The sequence below is a fragment of the Bufo bufo genome, chromosome 3 (assembly GCF_905171765.1).
Source record: "Bufo bufo chromosome 3, aBufBuf1.1, whole genome shotgun sequence".
NCBI classification, from domain to species: Eukaryota; Metazoa; Chordata; class Amphibia; order Anura; family Bufonidae; genus Bufo; species Bufo bufo.
The window spans coordinates 312,898,548-312,923,364 of record NC_053391.1 but is presented as its reverse complement, the minus strand read 5'-3'; the positions used below and the strand labels follow the sequence as shown (position 1 = coordinate 312,923,364).

Here is a 24,817-nt window from a genome sequence, read left to right as displayed (position 1 = left end):
TTCCGCGGAGTGCAACTATCAGATTGGTGACAGGGAGTTATTGGCCATCGTGCAGGCCCTTAAAGAATGGAGGCACTTGCTCGAGGGTTCGGTGGTTCCGGTTCTCATCCTGACGGACCACAAGAATCTGACCTACCTTTCTGAGGCCAAGAGATTGACACCACGTCAGGCCAGATGGGCTCTGTTCTTGTCACGTTTTAATTACGTGGTCTCCTACCTACCCGGTTCCAAGAACATCAGGGCGGATGCCTTATCACGGCAGTACTCCAAGCTGTCCAGGGAGGAGTCGATTCCGACTTCGGTCATACCTCCGAATCAGATCCTGGCCGCCATTCGCACCAGCCTGACCTCTCCCCTGGGTGAGCAGATTTTGGCGGCTCAATCTGGTGCTCCCTCTGGGAGACCCAACGGCAGATGTTTTGTGCCTGAGGAGTTGCGCACTCGGTTGTTGCGAACCTACCATAACTCCAAGACCGCGGGGCATCCTGGAAAGAATCAGCTGTCCTGGGCTGTTTCACGTCTGTTCTGGTGGCCTTCCCTACGTTCCGACATCGCCGCATATGTAGCGGCATGCTCCGTTTGTGCCCAGAGTAAGTCCCCTCGGCACCTTCCGTTGGGCCTTCTGCAACCCATAGCCACCGGGGAGCGCCCATGGTCACACCTGGGGATGGATTTCATTGTGGACCTCCCTGCATCCCGAGGCCATACGGTCATTCTCATGATTGTGGATCGGTTTTCCAAGATGTGCCACTGTGTTCCTCTCAAGAAGTTACCCTCTGCACAAGAGTTGGCCACGATTTTTGCCAGGGAGGTCTTCCGGTTGCACGGTTTGCCCAAGGAGATTGTGTCGGATCGGGGGAGTCAGTTTGTGTCCAGGTTCTGGCGCGCCTTTTGCTCCCAGTTGGGGATTCATCTCTCCTTCTCCTCGGCCTACCACCCTCAGTCCAATGGGGCCGCAGAACGATCCAATCAGGCCTTGGAGCAATTCCTTCGTTGCTATGTCTCCGATCACCAAGACAATTGGGTTGACCTCCTGCCTTGGGCTGAGTTTGCCAGGAACACAGCGGTGAACTCTTCCTCTGGGACGTCTCCCTTCATGGCCAATTATGGGTTCCAACCTGCCGTGTTACCGGAGGTATTCTCTCCCCAGGATATTCCGGCTGTGGAGGATCACCTTTCCGTCCTACGTGCTTCTTGGGTACAGATCCAGAAGTCCCTTGAGGTCTCTGCGCAGCGCCAGAGACTCCAGGCTGATCGCAGACGAGCGCCTGCTCCTTCCTACCAGGTCGGAGACCGTGTATGGTTGTCCACCCGCAACCTCAACCTTCGAGTGCCCACTCCCAAGCTGGCGCCTCGCTTTGTTGGTCCCTTCCGAGTGCTTCGCAGGGTAAACCCGGTAGCCTATGCCCTTGCGCTTTCTCCTGGCATGCGGATCTCCAACGTGTTTCATGTCTCCCTGTTGAAGCCACTGGTGTGTAATCGTTTCACTTCCTCGGTTCCTCGGCCTCGTCCGGTCCAAGTGGGCAATCGTGAGGAATATGAGGTGAGCAATATCCTGGACTCACGCCTGGTCCGCGGTCGGTTGCAGTTTTTGGTCCATTGGCGTGGTTATGGTCCAGAGGAGCGTTCCTGGGTTCCCTCCGCAGATGTCCATGCTCCTGCCTTGCTCCGAGCCTTCCACGCACGCTTCGCTCAGAAACCGTTTTGTGCTCCGCGGAGGAGGGGCCCTTGAGGGGGAGGTACTGTCATGGTCTTACCTTCTTGCTGTTCTCCTTCGTTTGACATGTGCTGGCGGCCATCTTGGTTTCTGGGTTTCTTGTAGCCTTCCACCCTGCGGCTCCTCCTTCCCACTGGGAGGAGCTGGATGCCTAGCTCATATATATAGGAGGTCTGTGGCTTCAGTTCCTTGCTTGGTCCTCTTGTGTTCACATGCTTCTAAGACTGCTGCTGCTTCTGGTTCCTGATCCTGGCTTCGTCTGACTACCCTGCTGGTTCCTGATCCTGGCTTCGTCTGACTACCCTGCTGGTTCCTGATCCTGGCTTCGTCTGACTACCCTTCTGGTTCCTGACCTCTGGCTTCGCAAAGACTCTGCTCGGTTTCACCATCCGTTTGGACTTTTGCTTTACAGCTTTATTCTCAATAAAGCCTTCTTATTTTCTCTTATCTCTTGTTGTACGTCTGGTTCATGGTTCCGTGACATCTTCCCACGATGGCCGCAGTTCATCAGTCCGATTTATGGCTATCGAACAAATCAAAAACCACAACGGGGGGAGATTGGGATCAGCACATCCTCCAGAAAGAGTGCTGGTGGATATTCAAACTCCTACCCCTCACGGTCTGAATGAGCAGCTCAATTTTGGTTGCTTTTTATGACTTTTTTGATGTGCTGCGGCTCTTTTTGTGCGCTCACTCCTGGCCATAGTTTATTTCTGTTAGGGCAGGCACCAGTACCCCTGTTTGAACCATGGTTCTTTTCTCCTGCCAATTAATACCCCATTTTATGGTCTGCTTTGAGGGTTGTTCTATACCATCCCCTCAGCACATTCGTACCTGAGTGATTGGGGTCGTAGCACGGCTCTCGAACATTCGATTGAGGTGCTCCTCCTCCCTCTTTGTGTTTTACCAGTGGAGTAATGTCCACCTGATTGGCCATCCATACTGTCAGCGGCCACCAGGAGGCATTCTCTACACCTTGTGCCATGCAGAGCAGTAACTATGCTCCCTATTGGCTGTGCCTTACCGGCAGTAAGCGCATCCTCTCTAGACGTCATCATCTGATGGCATCATTGACTGACTCGCCGGAGCGAGCGCGCGCGCATGTGCGTCTTTCGGTGCGCGATTACGTCATTGGTCATTACCTGGCGCCCAGTCACGTGATGACTGGGTACGCCGGCCCCTCCTTATATTCTGGCTATGTGGCTACAGACACTCTGAAGTGGCCCATTTTGTCCCTTAGTAGCGCTCTCTAAATGAGCATTACTAAGGAAAGCCTGTCTTCTATTTATTGAACTGAAGATTCGCTCCATGCTGACTGTTGCTACCCTCACTGCCTCTCTCCTATCCTATATAGTCCTAAAACTGGCCTTATATACGATTAATCGTCCCTGCCTGGCTGAAATCTCTACACTGTCAGTGGTGAGCGCTAACAGTATACGTTCCCTCTGTATGCCTGGCCTGCTATGTAACCAGCCAACAGGAGATGAATGGCAGTGGGCAGTCATTGCTCGCTATTGACAATGCAGGGAGACAGGAAGAAGCTGTTCTACATTATATAGGGACAGTTATATACTGGGAGGGAAGGGATGCAAATGAGCTCTTAACAAGCTCTGCCTCTAATGCCACCAGATGTAAGGCAGCTATCCTATAAGTCAATGTTCAGTTCTTAAAATAAGCCTTGAGACATGACTTGGATATTAAATAAGCCAGCACCTCATCTGCAGACAGCTGTTTCGGGGTGATTGCCCCTCATCAGTGCAGAGCAGAGAGTACTGGCTTAACTGGGTGAGAGGCCTGTGTTTGTACCATGATGTCCATAGTGTTTTCTTTATTCTAAGCCTGAGCTACATTGTGGTAATGTCATAATTATTATGATGTCACAGTGTTTGTATTTTTTTTCCTAGACATAACTATATTAAGTTGATATATCAGTAGGTTTTCATTCTTCATTCTTTGGCTGTTTTCTATTGTGATGATGTCACAATGGTTTTTATAGTCATTGCTTAGCTTTATTTTATTGTAATAACAGATTTTTTTTTGTTAAAGGGAACCTGTCACCTGGATTTTGTGTATAGAGCTGAGGACATGGGCTTCTTGATCGCCGCTAGCACATCCGCAATACCCAGTCCCCATAGCTCTGTGTGCTTTTATTGTGTCAGAAAAAACGATTTAATACATATGCAAATTAACCTGAGATGTGTCCTGTCCCTGACTCATCTCACGTACAGGACTCATCTCAGGTTAATTTGAATATGTATCAAATCGGGTTTTTTCCACATAAAAGCACACAGAGCTATGGGGACTGGGTATTGTGCTAGCGGCCATCTAGCAACCCATATCCTCAGCTCTATACCCAAAATCCCGGTGACAGGTTCCCTTTAAATTGTGACAAACATGTGTTTCATTGTGATTATGTCATAATGGGTGTATGAGTGTTTTTTTCCCTAGACTGTGCTCCATTATAATGATCTAACAGTAGTCTTTCAATTTATTTATAGGCTGTGTTTGTTTTCATTTTTATGTTTGGTCCATTGTAATGGTAGCACAATAATCTCTGAATTCATATCAATGATGTTTTCTGTTGTAACAATGTCAGAAAATTGTTTTTATTCCTGTGCTTCATTGAGATGAAATCACAATAGTTTCTGTATCAGTTTAGAGCAGGCATCCTCAAACTGCAGCCCTCCAGCTGTTGTAAAACTACAACTCTCACAATGCCCTGCTGTAGGCTGACACCTGTAGGCTGTTCGGGCATAGAAACATAGAAACCTAGAATGTGTCGGCAGATAAGAACCATTTGGCCCATCTAGTCTGCCCAATATACTGAATACTATGGATAGCCCCTGGCCCTATCTTATATGAAGGATGGCCTTATGCCTATCCCATGCATGCTTCAACTCCTTCACTGTATTTGCAGCTGCCACTTCTGCAGGAAGGCTATTCCATGCATCCACTACTCTCTCAGTAAAGTAATACTTACTGATATTACTTTTAAACCTTTGCCCCTCTAATTTAAAACTAGGTCCTCTTGTAGCAGTTTTCTTCTTTTAAATATTCTCTCCTCTTTTACCTTGTTGATTCCCTTTATGTATTTAAAAGTTTCTATCATATCCCCTCTGTCTCGTCTTTCTTCCAAGCTATACATGTTAAGGTCCTTTAATCTTTCCTGGTAAGTTTTATCCTGCAATCCATGTACCAGTTTAGTAGCTCTTCTCTGAACTCTCTCCAAAGTATCAATATCCTTCTGGAGATATGGTCTCCAGTACTGCACACAATACTCCAAATGAGGTCTCACTAGTGCTCTGTAGAGCGGCATGAGCACCTCCCTCTTTCTACTGGTAATGCCTCTCCCTATACACCCAAGCATTCTGCTAGCATTTCCTGCTGCTCTATGATATTGTCTGCCTACCTTTAAGTCTTCTGAAATAATGACCCCTAAATCCCTTTCCTCAGATACTGAGGTTAGGACTGGATCACAGATTTTATATTCTGCTCTTGGGTTTTTACGCCCCAGGTGCATTATTTTGCACTTATCCACATAAAATTTTAGTTGCCAGATTTTTGACCATTCCTCTAGTTTTCCTAAATCCTTTTCCATTCGGTGTATCCCTCCAGGAACATCAACCCTGTTACAAATCTTTGTGTCATCAGCAAAAAGACACACCTTACCATCGAGGCCTTCTGCAATTTCGCTGATAATGATATTTAACAATATGGGTCCCAGAACAGATCCCTGAGGTACCCCACTGGTAACAAGACCTTGGTCTGAATATACTCCATTGACTACAACCCTCTGTTGTCTGTCCCTCAGCCACTGCCTAATCCATTCAACAATATGGGAGTCCAAGCCCAAAGACTGCAATTTATTGATAAGCCTTCTATGTGGGACAGTATCAAAAGCCTTTCTATAGTCTAGATAAGCGATGTCTACTGCACCTCCGCCATCTATTATTTTAGTCACCCAATCCAAAAAATCAATAAGATTAGTTTGACATGATCTCCCTGAAGTAAACCCATGCTGTTTTTCATCTTTCAATCCATGGGATTTTAGATGTTCCACAATCCTCTCCTTAAGTATGGTTTCCATTAATTTCCCCACTATTGATGTCAGGCTTACTGGCCTATAGTTGCCTGCTGGGAGTTGTAGTTTTGCAACAGCTGGAGGGCCGCAGTTTGAGGATGCCTGGTTTAGAGGTTATGTTGTGATGTAATGCTATTGTTTTTTATTCCTAGGCTGTGCTACATTGTGATGTCACAAAACTGTTTTTCTTTTTTTCCTAGGCATAGTTCAACGGTGATGATGTCATCATAGTGATAGTTTTATTTTATAAGCTCTATTATTCTATTATTAGAAAATTGTGCGTTATTCCTTGGCTGTACTCCATTATGATTATGTCACAGTAGCCTTTTTATGCATTTATAGGTTGTGGTCTATTGTACTGATGTAACAATAGTATTAGTTTTTTTCCAAATAGATGATGTCATAATAAGCACTATTAATGTACAGTTTTTATTTTCCTAGAAGGTGTTCTAATGTTAGGATCTCATAATAGACTCTGTACTCATTTACAGATTGTGTTCCATTGTGATGATGTCACACGGGTGTTTGCCCCTTATTAACTGGGTTTAATTGTGATGTTACAGAAGTCTTTATATTCATTCATGGTCTTTATTCTATTGTGATGTCAAAATAGTCTCTATATTCATTTGTACATTGTGTTATGATTAATAGGAAAAGTGAAATGTAGCAGCTCTCACCTGCCCTTCCTTTAGTTGTGAGCACGGATGGCCCGTGTCAGGTGCGGGTAGCAAATGCAGAAAGAAGTTGAGAAAAATCCAGCTCCACTTTAAAGGAATATGCGTTTATTCAGCTTGCGGTTAAAAACTCATCCATGAAATACAAAATTTCGCAGTCTTGTCTACATGTTTCGGGCTACCAGAGACATTTCCAGCCCTTCTTCATGAAGAAGGGCTGGAAATGTCTCTGGTAGCCCGAAACATGCAGACAAGACTGCGAAATTTTGTATTTCATGGATGAGTTTTTAACCGCAAGCTGAATAAACGCATATTCCTTTAAAGTGGAGCTGGATTTTTCTCAACTTCTTTCTGCATTGTGTTATGATGTTATAATAGAGTTTGTCTCCATCAGGAACATATTGAGAAAATCAGAAGGTGGGGCCAATACAAGTAGGCATGGTCAGCAATACCACAGTGCAACACAAAATAATACCCCATCAGAACCAAATACCTCAATGCAGCACAAAACACCTCCCCAGTAGCTGCTCCTTTGAGATGGCCATATTCTATCCTCCTCCAGCTGTCTCTAATTCAGATACTGAGGACAGGGCTTGCTAATGCTGCTCACATGCTGCTAATAAACATACAGGAGAAAACAATACTGCATACCAATTACATAAAGTGACATCTTTTATTATAGAATTTCTCTTTCCTCATCTTATTCATTTGGCTCAGACTACCTTTCAGCATTATCTCATCTCTGCAGAGTTTGCCACACAGACATCTCAGATTCCTACCTTTTCCATTATCCCTCTACCGCAAAACAAACTCCCAATACCTGTGCCCAGACAGTGTCATCCTGCTGCCACCCCCAGTAATGTGAAAGTTGTGCTCACCAATGACTCCAAATACTATACTGCAGAAAAAGAGTCCACCTGAAAATACTAGTACTATATAAAAATAATTGTGCCAAGCAGAGTGCCCTCTATAGTTAGGGTTCCTTTATTATGCCCCCAGTGGTAATATGCTCCCCCAGAGTGGAACAAGTAGAAATAAAGCGCTCAGTAACAATAATACCCCCTATGGTGCTCCTTGTATTAATGCCCACTATAGTGCTCCCAGCAACAATAATAATGTACCTCTATAATATCCCCAATATTAATACCCCCTATAATGCCTCCAGCAATAATAATGCCTCCTATAGTGCTCATAGTATTAAAAATTACCCCAATAGCACCCACAGTATTAATAATGCCCCCTAAAATACCCCCAGTAGTAATAGTGTTCCAGTATTAAAAGTGCCCCAGTAATAGTAAAATGTCCCCCTACAGTGTAGTAATTATATAGTAAACATATATGGGGCCATTTATCAAACTGGTGTAAAGTAGAACTGGCTTCCACCTTTGATTTTTGACAGCTCCTTTGGAAAATGAAAGGTGCAATCTGATTGGTTGCTATGGGCAACTAAGCCAGTTCTACTTTACACCAGTTTGATAAATCTTCCCCATAGTGCTCTCAGTAGTGCTCTCTAGGAGACTGAAAGTAAAAAAAAAAATACTCACCTCATCTCCATTGTTTACCGCTATCTGCTGTGCAGACCATGGGTCTTTTCCGGTCTGTGGCCTGTGATGCCTGCACGATTCACACACCACCTCACAGGCTTCAGGTATAGTGGTCTATGAGCGTACATGGCAGGGGAGGGAGCCATTGGCTACTGTGCCCTGCCACAGTACTCAGCAATATTGCTGTCTTATGGACAGCTGAATTCAGGAGAGCAGCAACAGGCACCTGATGCTCCCAGTGTTAGTGCTTGCAGCGTCGGGTCATTTTGTACCTGGTTGTGGCGGCAAGGAGGGCTCAGGTGACCAGACCACTCCCGATGTTCATTCCCAAGCAGTGCTCAATTTTGATGATGTTATAATAATGTTTACCTTTTTTATTAGACATATATTGTGAATAAGTCACAATAGGTATTGTATTAATTCATGTGTTCAGTTGTTATGATGTTACAGTAGTCTTCGTACAGTCTTTATATATTGTATTCTACTGTGATGATGTCACAATATTTATACTTTGTGACATCATCACAGTAGTAATTGTAGTCATTGTTTGTCTCTTCTATTGTAATGTCAATTATTATTCATTGTGATGAATTGATGATGTCACAGTTATGCTTGTCTGCTTGTCTTCATTCCAGGGTTGTGCTCCATTGTGATAATGTCACAATAGTCTCTGTGTGCAGTTATAAGCACCTCATTTTAACTTATTTAATGTGAATTTGGAAATTGAAAAAAATATATATAAATTGAAAAAATGACAATTTGTACAATTTACTCCTAATAAAAAAAATAACACACATTAGTACAAAATAACCCCATGTGTCATAAAAAAAAACGATATGAAAATGATTTTGTTTTGTCAGCATGTGCAAAAAACATTCTAGTTGTTAGGTGGTTTAAAAGGGGCAGTATATCCTTTTAAAATATCAGATTTAAAAGGGTTTTCCGGGGCTTTACTTAAAGGGGTTCTGCAGTTTGTTTAAACTGATGATCTATCCTCTGGATCAGTGTCGGACTGGGGTACCTAGGGACCACTAGTAAAATTAATTTTGGGGCCCCACCGTACGGATACATTGAAATATAATAAATAATCTAACAAGTTTTTTATATGAACATAAGCTGGTTGATGTGCTGTAAATTAAATATATGTATGTAGTGTACTAAATCTAATGTGTTATGTGCCACTTGTGCAGGGGGTGGGAGACTAGGGGCCAACCTTGCTCAGGGGCCCACCGGGGGTTTCCCCTGTACCCCTGTGGGCCAGTCCGAGCCTGCTCTGGATAGATCATCAGCATCTGATTGGCGGGGGGTCCGACACCCGGGACCCCCGCCGATCAGCTGTTTGAGAATGCAGCGGCGCTCCAGCAGGGCTGCAGCCTTCTCACTGTTTACCGCCGGCCCAGTGACGTCATGACTAGTATCAACTGGCCTGGGCGTGGCTACGCTCCATTCAAGTGAACAGAGCTTAGCCCCGCCCAGGCCATTTGATACTAGTCGTGACGTCACTGGGCCTGCGGTAAACAGTGAGAAGGCCGCGGCGCTGCTGGAGTGCCGCTGCCTTCTCAAACAGCTGATCGGCAGGGGTCCCAGGTGTCGGACCCCCCGCCGATCAGATGCTGATGATCTATCCAGAGGATAGATCATCAGTTTAAACAAAGTGCAGAACCCCTTTAATTTTTATCTCTCAGCTTACGGTGGAAGAGAGTTTCATAAGTACTCGCCCTTCCTTTGTGCTGCAGATTCTGCGATCTCAGCTGTGATCGCATGACAGTCTGCCAGGCTACAGTCTCTTCCACTTAAAGGGGTTATACGCGGCTGGAAATGTCCCCCAATTTGCCCGGGCCCCTCACACAGATTTTACTTACTTGGCTGACCGCTCCCTGCACCTCTCCTGTAGCTACTTCTACCCGTGTGCAGATAAAAACATCCGGTGTCAGGGGGATGGCTCGTCCCCGCCTGCCATTGGCTGCTCCACCCCTACACTTGATGTTTTACAGAAGGGTTAGCAGTGATGGTCAGCTCGCAGTGTTCGCCAGCGAACACATGCGGGCTGCCATCTTAACTCACAAGTCCGGCGATGTACAGGTAAGCCCGGTCTGAAACAAATGCGGTCACCGGGAGCAGGCAGTTCCGAGAACAGCCCGATGAAGGGCCCCGGCGGCTGTTCTCGGAACTGCCTGCTCCCGGTGAACGCATTTGTTTCAGACTGGCTCGCGGCACAGGCACAGGTAAGGGCTTACCTGTGCATCACCGGACTTGTGAGTTAAGATGGCAGCCCGCATGTGTTTGCTGGTGAACACTGCAAGCTGACCATCACTGAGGGTTAGTACTGCTGAAACCCTCTTCTTTCCACAGGTTAGTTGAAAGAGAGAATTTAGTTAAAGCCTTGGAGAACCCCTTTAATTTTTTAGATTTTTAATGTACATGTCTGCTAGAATACCATTCTTATTGATCGGTTATATGATTTTCCATCATCTCTGCAGAATTCAATGATGGTCTTTGCCAATTGTTAACGAAGCCTTGTGTCAACCTAAAGCCTCAAACAATGGGACTTGCAAAAGATGCCTGGGAAATAGCAAGGGAGTCTATCACGCTAGATAAAAAGCTGGGACAGGGCTGCTTTGGAGATGTTTGGAAAGGTATGACTATATTTGTTGTTTCCATAGTTGGGAGGATAATTAACCATAATAATTTAGAAGCAGACTATGGATTTCTGGTGTTCAAGAGCCATGTTAGTTTAGGTACGTTTATGTGTCCTATCAGGTAAAACTGCTATAAAATGGTACTGGGGATTACATTCTCTATAAGTGGACTCTTCTTTAAAAAATTTGTATGTGGTGGCATATCTGGTGGCATTTGTTTTTTCACACAATCATTCACTTTCACGCTTACAAGGTACATGGAATGGTACAACTAAAGTAGCTGTGAAGACACTGAAACCAGGCACTATGTCCCCAGAAGCATTTTTGGAGGAGGCTCAGATTATGAAAAAGCTTCGCCATGATAAACTGGTCCAGTTATATGCAGTGGTTTCTGAGGAGCCCATATATATTGTCACTGAATATATGTTACAGGGTGAGTTTATACAACATGGGCCTGACCCACATTGCTACTGTAAAAGCATTGCTACCATAAAATGTGACTGCAAAGGCTGGTCCAACAATAGTATCTTCTGTTCTCTAGGAAGCTTGCTAGATTACCTGAAAGAAAAGGAAGGGCAATACTTGAAGTTACCACAGTTAGTGGATATGTTAGCACAGGTAAGTGGGTTCTCACGGTTTCTCTAACTTACAATAAAGTAAAAATGTTAATTAAAATAAATACTTCTCTATCTTTTTATTCTTTTTATTGTCTTTCCTTTTTTGCGATTTTAAGCAGTCTCAGGCCTATCCTCAGGACCCAACTCTTTAAAGGGAACCTCTCATCAATTTTATGGTGACCTCACTGAGAGCAGTATAAAGTAGTGACAGAAATGCTGATTTCAGCGGTGTGTCACTCATCAGCTAAAAGTAAGTGGTTGCCGAGAACCAGTATCATAATCATTACAGCCCAGGCCTTGAAAAGAGTCAAATCTACCTGAGAAGAGTCCTGGTTATTCATAATCTCCTGCTCTCCACCCACCTGCTGATGATTAGCAGTTCTCTCCTAGAGAGAAAGGGAGAAAACTAGGTAGAAGACTGTCAGTCATCAGCAGGTGGGCAGGAGAGCAGGAATTCATGAATAACCATGACTCTTCTCAGGTGGCCATGACTCTTTTCCAGGCCCAGTCTGCAAGGATTGTGATGTTGGTTCTCGGCAACCACTTACTCTTAACTTATAAATGACAGACCGCTGAAATCAGCTCACCTGTCTCTACTTTATACTACCGTTAGTATGGGCAGCATAAAGTTGATGACAGGTTCCCTTTAAGCCCCCCTGATCCTGCAGTCAAGAATACTTGATTAGCTTTTATACCCCTTTAAGCTAAATATGTTAACTATACTTTACATTCTAAGAAATATGAATATGAATAGTCTGTTTGCAATACAATTTGTGAAAGAAATATTAAATAAATTGGTGCAAATATAGACACTCGAGTCACATTATTATGACCACCGGCTGATATCCAGAGTAACCACTGTGAGCAGTATGAACACCAGCTAGAGGAGCTGAGAGTGAGTCAATAAGGTCCTGGTAGGTTGTCACAGATATCTGGAGCCATGCTGACTGCAGAGCATCCCACAGCTGCTGCATGGTGTGTGGAGGAAGATTCATAGGGCAAACATGACAATCAAGGTGGTCCCTTCGAGGTGGTGCCATAGTTGCTCAATTAGGTTCAAGTCTGGGGAATGTATTGGGCCAGGGCGGGACTTGGAAGTCTTGGTCATGCTCTTCCAACCAATGTTGGATATTTCTAGCTGTGTGAGATGTCGCATTGTCTTGCTGGAAAATCCTATCCACCCCAGGGAGGACAATAAGCATGTATTGGGTGTATATGATATACAAAGATGGATTCATACCCAAATTGGTTAAGAGAGCCTTCCACATGATTGAGTGGGACCAGAGAATGCCACGAAAATATTCCCCAGATCATAACGCTGGCACCACCAGCTTGTGTTCTTCGAGCAATGGCTGCAGAATGTTTGTTCTCTGATGTTTCTTGCCTGACATTTTTCCCTGAAAACTAGTGGCTGCATTACTATCCTTGCCAGGGTGCTAGAGTGTAGAACAAGCCAAACACTGACCCATTATAGTCAATGATCCAATGGACATGTGCAGTTTTCTGCATAGACCATCGATCAATGGACGGCACTATGCTTGGTATACTGTGAATAGGTTGAAGCACTCATCAATGCGCAGCAGCTTTTTCAAACAGCTGATCAGCGGCTGCACCAGGTGTCGGAACCCAACCGATCAGATATTGATGACCTATCCTGAGGGTAGGTCAATAATATTTTCCTCCTGGAAAACCTCTTTAATATGCTTGAGCTAATTAAGGGCTTATGCACACAACCACAGATCACCTTTCTTGCAGATATTTTTGCAGATCTGTGTGTCCATTCTGCAAATGTCACTGCAGGTCCTAGTCTTGTCTGTATTTGCAGATGAAAATAGCCCTATTGATGGGAGTGATAAAAATACTGAATGCACACAGAAGGTATCCATATTTTGTGTATGTTTTTTCGTGGATCGAAATATGGACCTGGTCAATGAATGATGAAAAAAATCACTGTGAAATTGCTGTCCATAGGACATGCATTGAAAAGCGTTGTAGGTTAGACTGGAATCTTTAGAGATTAAAGGGGTTATCCAATAGTACAAATACCCCCCACAATGCCCGGGCCCCTTGTATAGGCTATACTTACCCGGTCCCCAGCATCCGTGTCCCTCCGGATCCCTGCACGGCCACCGTGCGGATTAAAACATTTGGCGACCTAAGGGAGCAGCCAATAGCAGGCTGCGATGGTGACCAGCCTCCCTAGCATTACAGGTGGGGACCGGGTAAGTATGGTCTATAGGAGGGGGCCGGGCATTGTGTACTATTTGTACTATTGGATAATCCCTTTAAGCAGCGATTCCACAACAATTTTATTGGCAAGAGATTTTCTTGTTAGGGCTCATGCACATGAACGCATTTTTTTCCGTGTCCATTCTGTTTTTGTTGTTTTTTACAGCCCATATGCGGAACTATTCACTTCAATGTGGCCGCAGAAAACGGAAATTATTCTGTGTCCGTATGTCCTCATGGCTGTTCCGCCAAAAAATAGAACATGTCCTATTATTGGACATGAAACAGTCGCAAAACAGGCAACGGCCATTTGCACAAGCCCTTACTTTATGGAGGAAAAAGTAGCTTGGAAATAGCTCTGACTTCCCAGTATGCAGCAATTAAAAACAATGCTAGTTACTCACTTGTCTGCGGTGATTTCACAGCATTTTTATCTCTATCAAATAAATCGCTGCAGCAATGTTGAAATTATTTTCAAGCGACACAATGCATTCCTTATGGACAGTGAATAATTTTTCTGTAGCGAAAACACCTAGCTGTAGCCTTAGCCTAAGCACAGCCATGCTGAAGGTATCTAATGCTGGTTTGAAACAGTATACATAAAAAGCTGAATCTGGTCAAGCAACAGAGACCTTTCAATTGTTATTTGGAACCTAATGATCAAGAAGATAATGCCTACAACATGACATAAAAAGTTTACGCCATCGGGGCTCAGAAAATTCAGACTCTTGATGCAGGTGTCTTTTTACCAATGTTTTGAGGGATCTAACCTGTTTTTTTCTTTATTCCTACTAATGCCAACTCACAATATAGTTCTATGCTCACATTAGTCCTTAAACAATTCTTCCCAGTTCCCCTTAAGAATCCATTTTCCAAATAAAAGATTGCTGCAGCACAAAATGAGACCCAATTTCCACATTATTCCTATGCCCTTGCAACTGTTGTGAATGAAAAGCTCAGAAAATGTAGCGGTTTTGCTAATACTAGATGCTGTATTTGTGGAATTTATAGACATGTCTCGTTCAGTCACTCGGGTCATATGTTCTGGTTATTATGTTGTGGAATTCCACAACAATGGACGCTCTTTATGTCAGGCTGCCTCTTAGGATATGGTGAGAGTTAGGCCTCTTGCACACGACCGTATAGCTTTTTCAGTGTTTTGCGGTCCATTTTAAACGGTTCCGTTTTTTGTTTCAGTAATGTTTCTGTTCCGCTTCCGTTCCATTTGGTTTCCGTTTTTGCTGATCTCAAACGGAAACGGAAGCATAGCATATACAGTATACAGTAATTACATAGAAAAATTGGGCTGGGCATAAAAGTTTCAATAGATGGATCCGCAAAAACGGAACGGATACGGAAGACATAGGCCTCTTTCACACAAGCGTGACGGATTAGGTCCGGATGCGTTCAGGGTGCGTTCAGTGAAACTCGCACCATTTTGCAAGCAAGTTCAGTCAGTTTTGTCTGCAATTGCGTTCAGTTTTTTCCATGCGGTTGCAATGAGTTTTGATGCGTTTTTCACGTGCGTGATAAAAAACTGAATGTATACAAACAACATCTCTTAGCAACTATCAGTGAAAAACGCGTTGCATCCGCACTTTCTTGCGGATGCAATGCGTTTTTCACTGAAGCCCCATTCACTTCTATGGGGTCAGGGCTGCGTGAAAAACGCAGAATATAGAACATGCTGCAATTTTCACGCAATGTCAAACTGATGCGTGAAAAAAAAAACGCTCATGTACACAGACCTATTGAAATGAATGGGTCAGGATTCAGTGCTGGTGCTATGCGTTCATGTCAGCGCGGAAAACTCTCTCGTGTGAAAGGGGTCATACGGATGCATTCCGTATCTGTTCCGTTTTTTTTACAGCCCCATTGATTTGAATGGAGCCACGGAACGTGATTTGCGGGCAATAATAGGACATGTTCTATCTTTGAACGGAACGGAAATACGGAAACGGAATGCATACGGCTACACATTCCGTTTTTTTTGCGGACCCATTGAAATGAATGGTTCCATATACAGATCGCATACGGAACCCAAAAAAACGGAACGTAAACGTAAAAAAAAAAACGTTTGTGTGCAAGAGGCCTTATTTTGCAGCTACCTAATTTGTTAAGGCACTGGTAACAATTTCGGTCTCTCTCTCTTCCTCTGTAATATTAAGCCATTTATAACCTCTTCATCAATTTACAGAGGGTTTAAGACCTGACGAATATACAGATGTTCATTATGCTAGCAGCATGCGTCCCTGTACATGCTAACAACTACCAGGCTGCTAATTACAGGGTTCCAGGGACACAGCCAGGAAACATTTTACGCTGTTGCTAGCCAGTCGATCAGGGCTGCTGTACATGCAGACTGTTGGACTTCCGCATCTGGATAAACCTCAGTTATGATTCTCCTGGGATTCTTCAAGCAGAAATGAGAGCTTCTTAGTCCAAAGAAACTAAACCTAGTTTAAATATTTTGTGTGTGGCCCAATTATTGATATTTAAGCTTATATATTAGATAAAGCATTACTGTATTTCTAGAGATTGGGAAATAGATGGGAATGAAATGAATTGTACATGATAAAAAATGTGATCAAACCAGGCACTATTCCCAATCTTTAACATATTTTGAGAACAGCTACTTTAAACAATTATACAACACCAAAAGCATCCATAGCCTTAATGTTCCCATAAAAACGTATTTTTATTTAATACAGTTAAAAATACCAAACACAATTAATATAATGGGGGCAAATCAAAATTCCTACCCTCGGACATCCAGAAAGGTGCTATTCATTGACCATATATGTGAACAATGTTATTAGTGGCCTGAATCTGCTACATATAAAAGCTTACTAGGCTGAGTCACAAGTAACAAGTCCTAATCACAGCGCTATCTGACTATATTAAGTCACGTAAATATAAAAGTATGGCACTGTCAATTTAATATACTGCAATAGGCATTAGTAGGTACTCAATTCATTAACACTGTAGCACGATATCACTTGCCTACTGTGACATAAAAGGATGCATACCAGCGGGGTGTCCGGGTTCCTCTACACACGGACAGAATCGCAGGTATGGGGCTAACACATACTTTCAGTTATATTCTATTAGTAGTGACATATATGGGGTGATGTATGCAGTCTATTCCCCATATTGAATTCCACTACTGCATTCACTCTACTATGCTTTAGCCTTCCATAGTTTTCTGAAAAGCCTTACCAAGCATTTGCTATGGGCTGCCCTAACACAGTAAGGAGACCTGTTCAGTATAGGTATATGAACAACTTGTATTTCAAACTGTTCAAACTTCTAGTACAACTATAGATTTAGATCTGGTTCGGCCAAGCATGTATGTGTTGTCATACGGAGAGAGAAGAAATCCGCTGCTAGACACCTCTAACAGGGGGCCTATCTACAGGAAGTACAAAAGGATTGGGTGTTGAAAGTCAACCTGCCCAATCCTTCTCTTCCCCGACATCATCTGTAATGTATATGGGGATCTTTAAATGCAGGAATTTAAGGCCTCTTTCACACGGGCGTTGCGGGAAAATGTGCGGGTGCGTTGCGGGAACACCCGCGATTTTTCCGCGCGAGTGCAAAACACTGTAATGCGTTTTGCACTCGCGTGAGAAAAATTACGCATGTTTGGTACCCAAACCCGAACTTCTTCACAGAAGATCAAGTGGACTAAGGTGAGTTAAATTATTTTTTATTTTTTTTTAACCCCTCCAGCGCTATTTTACTTTGCATTCTGTATTCAGAATGCTATTATTTTCCCTTATAACCATGTTATAATGGAAAATAATAATGATCGGGTCTCCATCCCGATCGTCTCGTAGCAACCGTGCGTGAAAATCGCACCGCATCCGCACTTGCTTGCGGATGCTTGTGATTTTCACGCAACCCCATTCACTTCTATGTGGCCGCTCATCTGAACAGCCCCATAGAAATGAATGGGTCGGTATTCAGTGCGGGTGCAATGCGTTCACCTCACGCATCGCATCCGCGCGGAATACTCGCCCGTGTGAAAGGGGCCTAATAGAGGCACTTAAAGGAGCATCTCTAAAACCATCATCGTCATCGATCAGAGGAGATAACTAATGTTAAGCGAAGTCTGAAGTCGCTTCATTCAAAACTTCGGATTAATACTGTACGGAGTATTAAAATGAAACTGAACTCGGTTCGGTTTCAAGTTTTAAAGTGGTTTTCCACTCTAAAGATCAACTACTGAAGTTATTCAACAAAGTCAAGCGCGACTTCGTGAATAACTAACTTCGGCTCATCGGAGCCCATACATTTTAATACTGTACAGACATCCGTCTCCGTACAGTATTAAAATGTATGGGCTTCGATGAGCATCCGAAGCTCGCTTCACTCAACACTAGAGATAACATTCCAGATTTAGGCCTCATGCACACGACCATTCCGTTTTTTGCGGTCCGCAAACCGCGGATTCACAAAAAACGGAAGCCGTCCGTGTGCCTTCCACAATTTGCAGAACAGAAAGGGCGGCCCATTGTAGACATGCCTATTCTTGTCCACAAAACGGACAAGAATAGGACATGTTCTATTATTTTTGCGGAGTCACGGAACGGAGCAACGGATGCGGACAGCACACGGAGTGCTGTCTGCATCTTTTGCGGCCCCATTAAAGTGAATGGGTCCGAGCCGCAAAAAATGGGGCTCAGATGTGGACCACAATAACGGTCGTGTGCATGAGGCCTTAGGGGGGAGATTTATTATCTTCTTACGCCGTTTTTTTTGGTGTAAAAACATTGTAAACTGTTGCTAAATCTAGACGCAAATGGCATTTCTACTCCGCCCTCACCACTTTCTGAAATAGGGCATGGCATGGGCGTGGCCATCGGCCCCAACACATTCATTATCATTTATGCCAGTTTCCATAAATGATGACCGAAATCTACACAAGTTACAGTTGCAAGAAAAAGTATGTGAACCCTTTGGAATGATATGGATTTCTGCACAAATTGGTCATAAAATTTGATCTGATCTTCATCTAAGTCACAACAATAGACAATCACAGTCTGCTTAAACTCATAACACACAAAGAATTAAATGTTACCATGTTTTTATTGAACACACCATGTAAACATTCACAGTGCAGGTGGAAAAAGTATGTGAACCCTTGGATTTAATAACTGGTTGAACCTCCCATGGCAGCAATAACTTCAACCAAACGTTTCCTGTAGTTGCAGATCAGACGTGCACAACGATCAGGAGTAATTCTTGACCATTTTCTTTACAGAACTGTTTCAGTTCAGCAATATTCTTGGGATGTCTGGTGTGAATCGCTTTCTTAAAGGGAGTCTGTCAGCACATTTTCCCCTTTTTAACAGTTCCCATAGCGCTGTAGCCGCAACACAGATGATTAAAACGATACCTTTATATGCTTTTGTGGACTTGTAAAACTGCCAAAAATGAACTTTGATGTATATGTAAATGAGGGCTCGCAAGTGCCCAGGGGCGGCATCCACCGCGTTGGTGCCCAGGCATCTCTGCCTCTTCGGCTCTTATCCCCTCCCAGCCTCTTCCTCTGCCCGCCCATCTGTTTTCTTTCCCCCTCAGCGAGATCCCGCGCCTACACGCTGACTTCCTTGGCCGGGGCATGCGCACTGCGATACCCATTGCTGGTACGGCATCACAGTAGCTTATGCGCATGCGCCGGCTAACGGATCATACAGATAAATTTACCTCTCTGTATGATCCGTTAGCCTGCGCTTGCGCATAAGCTACTGCGATGCCGTGCCAGCATCGGGCATCGCAGTGCGCATGCCCCGGCCAAGGAAGTCAGCGCACAGGCGCGGGATCTCGCTGAGGGGGAGAGAAAACAGATGGGCGGGCAGAGGAAGAGCCTGGGCGGGGATAAGAGCCGAAGAGGCAGAGATGGACGCCAGGCAGAGATGCCCACCCCTGGGCACTTGCGAGCCCTCATTTACATATGCATCAAAGTTCGTTTTTGGCAGTTTTACAAGTCCACAAAAGCATATAAAGGTACCGTTTTAATCATCTGTGTTGCGGCTACAGCGCTATGGGAACTGTTAAAAAGGGGTAAATGTGCTGACAGACTCCCTTTAAGGTCATGCCACAGCATCTCAATCGGGTTGAGGTCAGAACTCTGAATGGGCCACTCCAGAAGGCGTAGTTTCTTCTGTTTAAGCCATTCTGTTGTTGATTTACTTCTATGCTTTGGGTTGTTGTCCTGTTGCAACACCCATCTTCTGTTGAGCTTCAGCTGGTGGACAGATGGCCTTAAAGGGTTTCTACCACCAGAATTCCCAAGTTTATCAAGACATTTTGCAGGAGAACTTAAAGGGTTTCTACCACCAGAAATACTGTTATGTAGCTGACTGACATTAGCGATGCGCTAATGTCAGCACTACATAACAGTATGTTTCTAACATTAGTCCCTGCAGCCGTTTTTGTTAAAAAAGCACTTTTATTATATGCTAATGAGCCTCTAGGTGCTATGTGGGCGTAAAATAAACACTTAGAGGCTCCGTCGACTCACGCTTTATCCCGCTCTCCTGATGCCGGCTTCCTCACTGTGACGTAGTCGGCGCAGGCGCAGTGAGGAATCCGGCACCAGGATCGCATCATTCACTCACTGCGCCTGCGCCGAAGACAGAAGTGAACGGCGCAGGCGCGGGATTTCGCCAACGATGCAGGGAACAGTGGCATCAATCAAAAGGAGCTGGGCGGGCAGAACACTGGACCTGGGCGGGATAAAGCGTGAGTGGACGGTGCCTCTAGGTGCTGATTTTACGCCCACATAGCACCTAGAGGCTCATTAGCATATAATAAAAGTGCTTTTTTTAACAAAAACGGCTGCAGGGACTAATGTTAGAAACATACTGTTATGTAGTGCTGACATTAGCACATCGCTAATGTCAGTCAGCTACATAACAGTATTTCTGGTGGTAGAAACCCTTTAAGTTCTCCTGCAAAATGTCTTGATAAACTTGGGAATTCATTTTTCCTTCGATGATAGCAATCCATCCAGGCCCTGACGCAGCAAAGCAGCCCCAAACCATGATGCCCCCACCACCATACTTCACAGTTGGGATGAGATTTTGATGTTGGTGTGCTGTGCCTCTTTTTCTCCACACATAGTGTTGTGTGTTTCTTCCAAACAACTCAACTTTGGTTTCATCTGTCCACAGAATATTTTGCCAGTACTGCTGTGGAACATCCAGGTGCTCTTGTGCAAACTGTAAATGTGCAGCAATATTTTTTTTGGACAGCAGTGGCTTCCTCTGTGGTATCCTCCCATGAAATCCATTCTTGTGGATGATGTACCCCTAGAGTGGAAACCCCCCAAAAATTGACCCCATTATGGAAACTACACCCCTCAAGGAATATTTCAAGATGTGTAGTGAGAACTTTTTCCTCACAGGGGATTCATGGAATTGGCTGTGAAAATGAAAAATTTTCGTTAACAGGGATGTTAGCATATGCCAGAGACTTTTGTAAGTCTTTAGCTGACACTCTAGGATTCTTCTTCACCTCATTGAGCAGTCTGCGCTGTGCCCTTGCAGTGATCTTTACAGGATGGCCACTCCTAGGGAGAGTAGCAGCAGTGCTGAACTTTCTCCATTTATAGACAATTTGTCTTACCGTGGACTGATGAACAGCAAGGCTTTTGGAGATACTTTTATAACCCTTTCCAGCTTTATGCAAGTCAACAATTATTAATTGTAAGTCTTCTGAGAGCTCTTTTGTGCAAGGCATCATTCACATCAGGCAATGCTTCTTGTGAAAAGCAATCCCAGAACTGGTGTGTGTTTTTTATAGGGCAGGGCAGCTGTAACCAACACCTCCAATCTCATCTTATTGATTGGACTCCAGTTGGCTGACACCTCACACCAATTAGCTCTTGGAGATGTCATTAGTCTAGGGCAGTGATGGCTAACCTTGGCACTCCAGCTGTGGTGAAACTATGACTCCCAGCATGCTCCATTTATTTCTATAGAGTTCTGAGTGCAGCCAAGCAAGGGGGGCATCTTGGGAGTTGTAGTTTTACCACAGCTGGAGTGCCAAGGTTAGCCATCACTGGTCTAGGGGTTCACATACATTTTCCACCTGCACTGTGAATGTTTACATGGTGTGTTCAATAAAAACATGGTAACATTTAATTCTTTGTGTGTTATTAGTTTAAGCAGACTGTGATTGTCTATTGTTGTGACTTAGATGAAGATCATATCACATTTTATGACTAATTTGTGCAGAAATCCATATCATTCTAAAGGGTTCACATACTTTTTCTTGCAACTGTATGTGCTGGTGTAGATTTCAGTTTAGGCGCACAGACTTCCAGAAGATGTGCTTAATTTATGACAAAGTATGCACATTCTCCAGCGGCACAGGGGATATCAAGATTGGCATAGCCCATGCTGGTCTTCATAAATTTCCACTTAGGCTGAATTCACACGTCCGTGGAACACGGTCCGTGAGATACCGGACTGGCATCCTGCTTAGTGCAGGAGCGCACGGCGTCATTGGTTGCTATGTATATTATTACACTCGTATAGATCATACCAGTGTATTACTGTACTGCGGCCGCGGCACAAACCACATGGCGCCATGGCAACCAATAAGCATTTTCAAATGGGAAATTGGTGTCTGAGATTAAGGGTCCATTCAGACGTCTGTAGGTGTTTTGCTGTGCGCAAATTGCGGATCCGCAAAACACGGACACCGGCAATGTGCGTTCCGCATTTGCAGACAAGGATAGGACATGTTCTATTTTTTTCGGGAAAGGAATTGTGGATCCGGGAGTGCGGATCCGGAAATGCGGATGCGGACAGCACATAGTGTGCTGTCCGCATCCGTTCCGGCCCCATTGAAAAAGAATGGGTCCGCACCCGTTCCGCAAAATTGCTGAACGGATCCGGACCCAATTTGTGGACATGTGAATGGACCCCAAGGTGGGCAAAAATTTGATTTGCAGTGACCACCAATGTTTATGATTTGACATTAAAACTATTTTTGAGCAATAATATTGTACAACCAAAGTAACAGAAGGATTTGGAAAAAGAATTGGAAGCCAATGATGACGAGTGTTTGAACAACTAATCTATGCCCAAACACCTTTAATAGCTGTTTGGCTGTCAGCTATCTCTCCAGACTCCCCCATACACATTCATTTGTGGCTCAGCCAGGCACGTATGTGTTTTTAATAGGCAAAGAGAAGAAAGCTGCTGGGAGACACCTCTGGTGGAAGCTTGTCTCCTGGAATAACAAAAGAATCAGGCATTGAAATAGAACGTACCTGATCCTTCTCTTCCCTGACATCGTCTGTTGGAGTTCGCTATACATAATTGTATAATTGTTAGCTTGTCTAGCCGAAAATGGCTGGTTCGGCCAACAATACTCTAATTGGCATGCCTTTCTGCAAACTAAACTTGAACGCCTGCTGTAATGGTGGCTGCAATCAGATAAACGATCCCTATCGCTGCAGTCAATATCAAACTAGCTTCAGAGGGTGGAACCCCAAAAATCAATGGTGAAATTGCAGTTTTTTTCTTATCCCACGATATGTAGCATGTACTTCAGAATGGTACCAATAAAGACAACTCATCTGGGAAATAACAAGCCCTTGTGTGACTACGTCAACAGGAGAAATAAAAAAGTTATGGCTCTTGGAATGTGACAATGAAAAAAAAAGGAAAATGAACTTGCTTGGTAATTAAGGCTTAAAACAGACTTGTCACTAAGGAGCTAATATCCCTGTAGCTAATTAAGCTGGAAAAGAGGTCACTTCACTATGGTTATGTGGTAATTCGAGGACCAAATCCGCAGGCAGCCCAGAGCCACTGCCATATTAATACATGTCATATGTTTTTGTCTTTTTTTCCTGGCACTTTAACGTTGCCTAGTTTACCTCACCGATTGTAGCCTTGAGCATTCATCTGCTCCAACCTTTTTCTCTAGCCACAACTTATAGTCCAACAACCCATAACTATACATATGTACTCCTTATTCACTTGTGTTTTACTGAAGACATACCAGACTCATATGAACAATGCATGTCTTCTCTTTTAGATAGCTACGGGTATGGCGTATATTGAAAGAATGAATTATATTCATCGTGATCTTAGAGCCGCCAATATTTTGGTGGGTAACAACTTGATTTGTAAGATAGCAGACTTTGGCCTTGCACGGCTCATCGAAGACAATGAGTACACAGCTCGACAAGGTAACTGTTCTTCAAGAGATGTTAAAATGGAATTTTTTATGTAACATACGTAACCTATGAGTTCTAATCCTTTATGGGTACTAGCTTTAGACATTTTTAAATAGCACTGGGTTAACACTTCTGAATGGCAGATGTGTGTTTGTACTATGAAAACAGTCAATTGAACAATACAGGCTTGCAGGCAATTGTTCTCATCAACTTTCAGTGAGTGCACCTTCAATACTTCTTTTATTACCTTGCAGATTTTAATGTCACAGAAAAAGAAAATAAGTTCTCCAGCACGTCTAAAATCTTGATCCTTTATTATCACATCCTTAAAATCATCATAGAGATAATAAAAAAGAGGCTTATGTGTTTTGAACACTTAAACATGTGTCCTTAATGAAATATATGTCCTTAAAAATGTGTCCTTAAAGGGGTTGTCTCATCACAGACAATGGGGGCATATCGCTAGGATATTCCCCCATTGTCTTATAGGTGCGGGTCCCACCGCTGGGACCTGCACCTATATCGAGAACGGAGCCCCACAAGGTGGTGGCTGGAGGACTCCTGCCAGGCCACCACCAAGCCGACTCCCCATAGAAGTGAATGTGATGCACCGCGCATGCCACCGCTCCCATTCACTTCTATGGGCCCGATGGAAATAGCTGAGCCAGCACTCAGCTATTTTCAGCGGCCCCATAGAAAATGAATGGAGGGTGGCTGCACATGCGCAGTGCGCCCTCCAACACTTTCAGGGTCCGTTCTCGATACAGGTGCGGGTCCCAGCGGTGGGACCTGCACCTATAAGACAATGGGGGCATATCCTAGCAATATGCCCCCATTGTCTTTCCTGAGACAATCCCCTTAAGCAAAGTCTTCCTAACAAAATGCAGTTCATACAGACCTCCTCCTTCCAAGCACTGGTGAATCAGTTCAATCATATTCATTAACTCTTGGTTTGCTCAATAGAGAACCAACATTTGAAGGCTACACATGATACTACATACCAGATAATACTAAGGAACATACATAAGATCTGTCCTTTTATTCATACAATTAGGTGATGTTGTATCTAAATTCAAAATCCTGAAAGCTTCTCTTGCATGAAGTTTTTTACC

At 44.0% G+C, this 24,817-nt stretch overlaps 1 protein-coding gene across 2 annotated transcripts in view; it reads left to right on the top strand.

Moving 5' to 3' along the window:
* FGR (FGR proto-oncogene, Src family tyrosine kinase) overlaps positions 1 to 24,817 on the top strand; it is a 183,767-nt gene that overhangs the window by 151,818 nt on the left and 7,132 nt on the right. For both annotated transcript variants that reach the window (XM_040424276.1, XM_040424275.1), the window contains 4 exons: positions 10,497 to 10,652; positions 10,909 to 11,088; positions 11,197 to 11,273; positions 23,564 to 23,717. In XM_040424276.1, the coding sequence (XP_040280210.1) occupies positions 10,497 to 10,652; positions 10,909 to 11,088; positions 11,197 to 11,273; positions 23,564 to 23,717 (567 nt within the window). The remainder of the gene's footprint in view (positions 1 to 10,496; positions 10,653 to 10,908; positions 11,089 to 11,196; positions 11,274 to 23,563; positions 23,718 to 24,817) is intronic.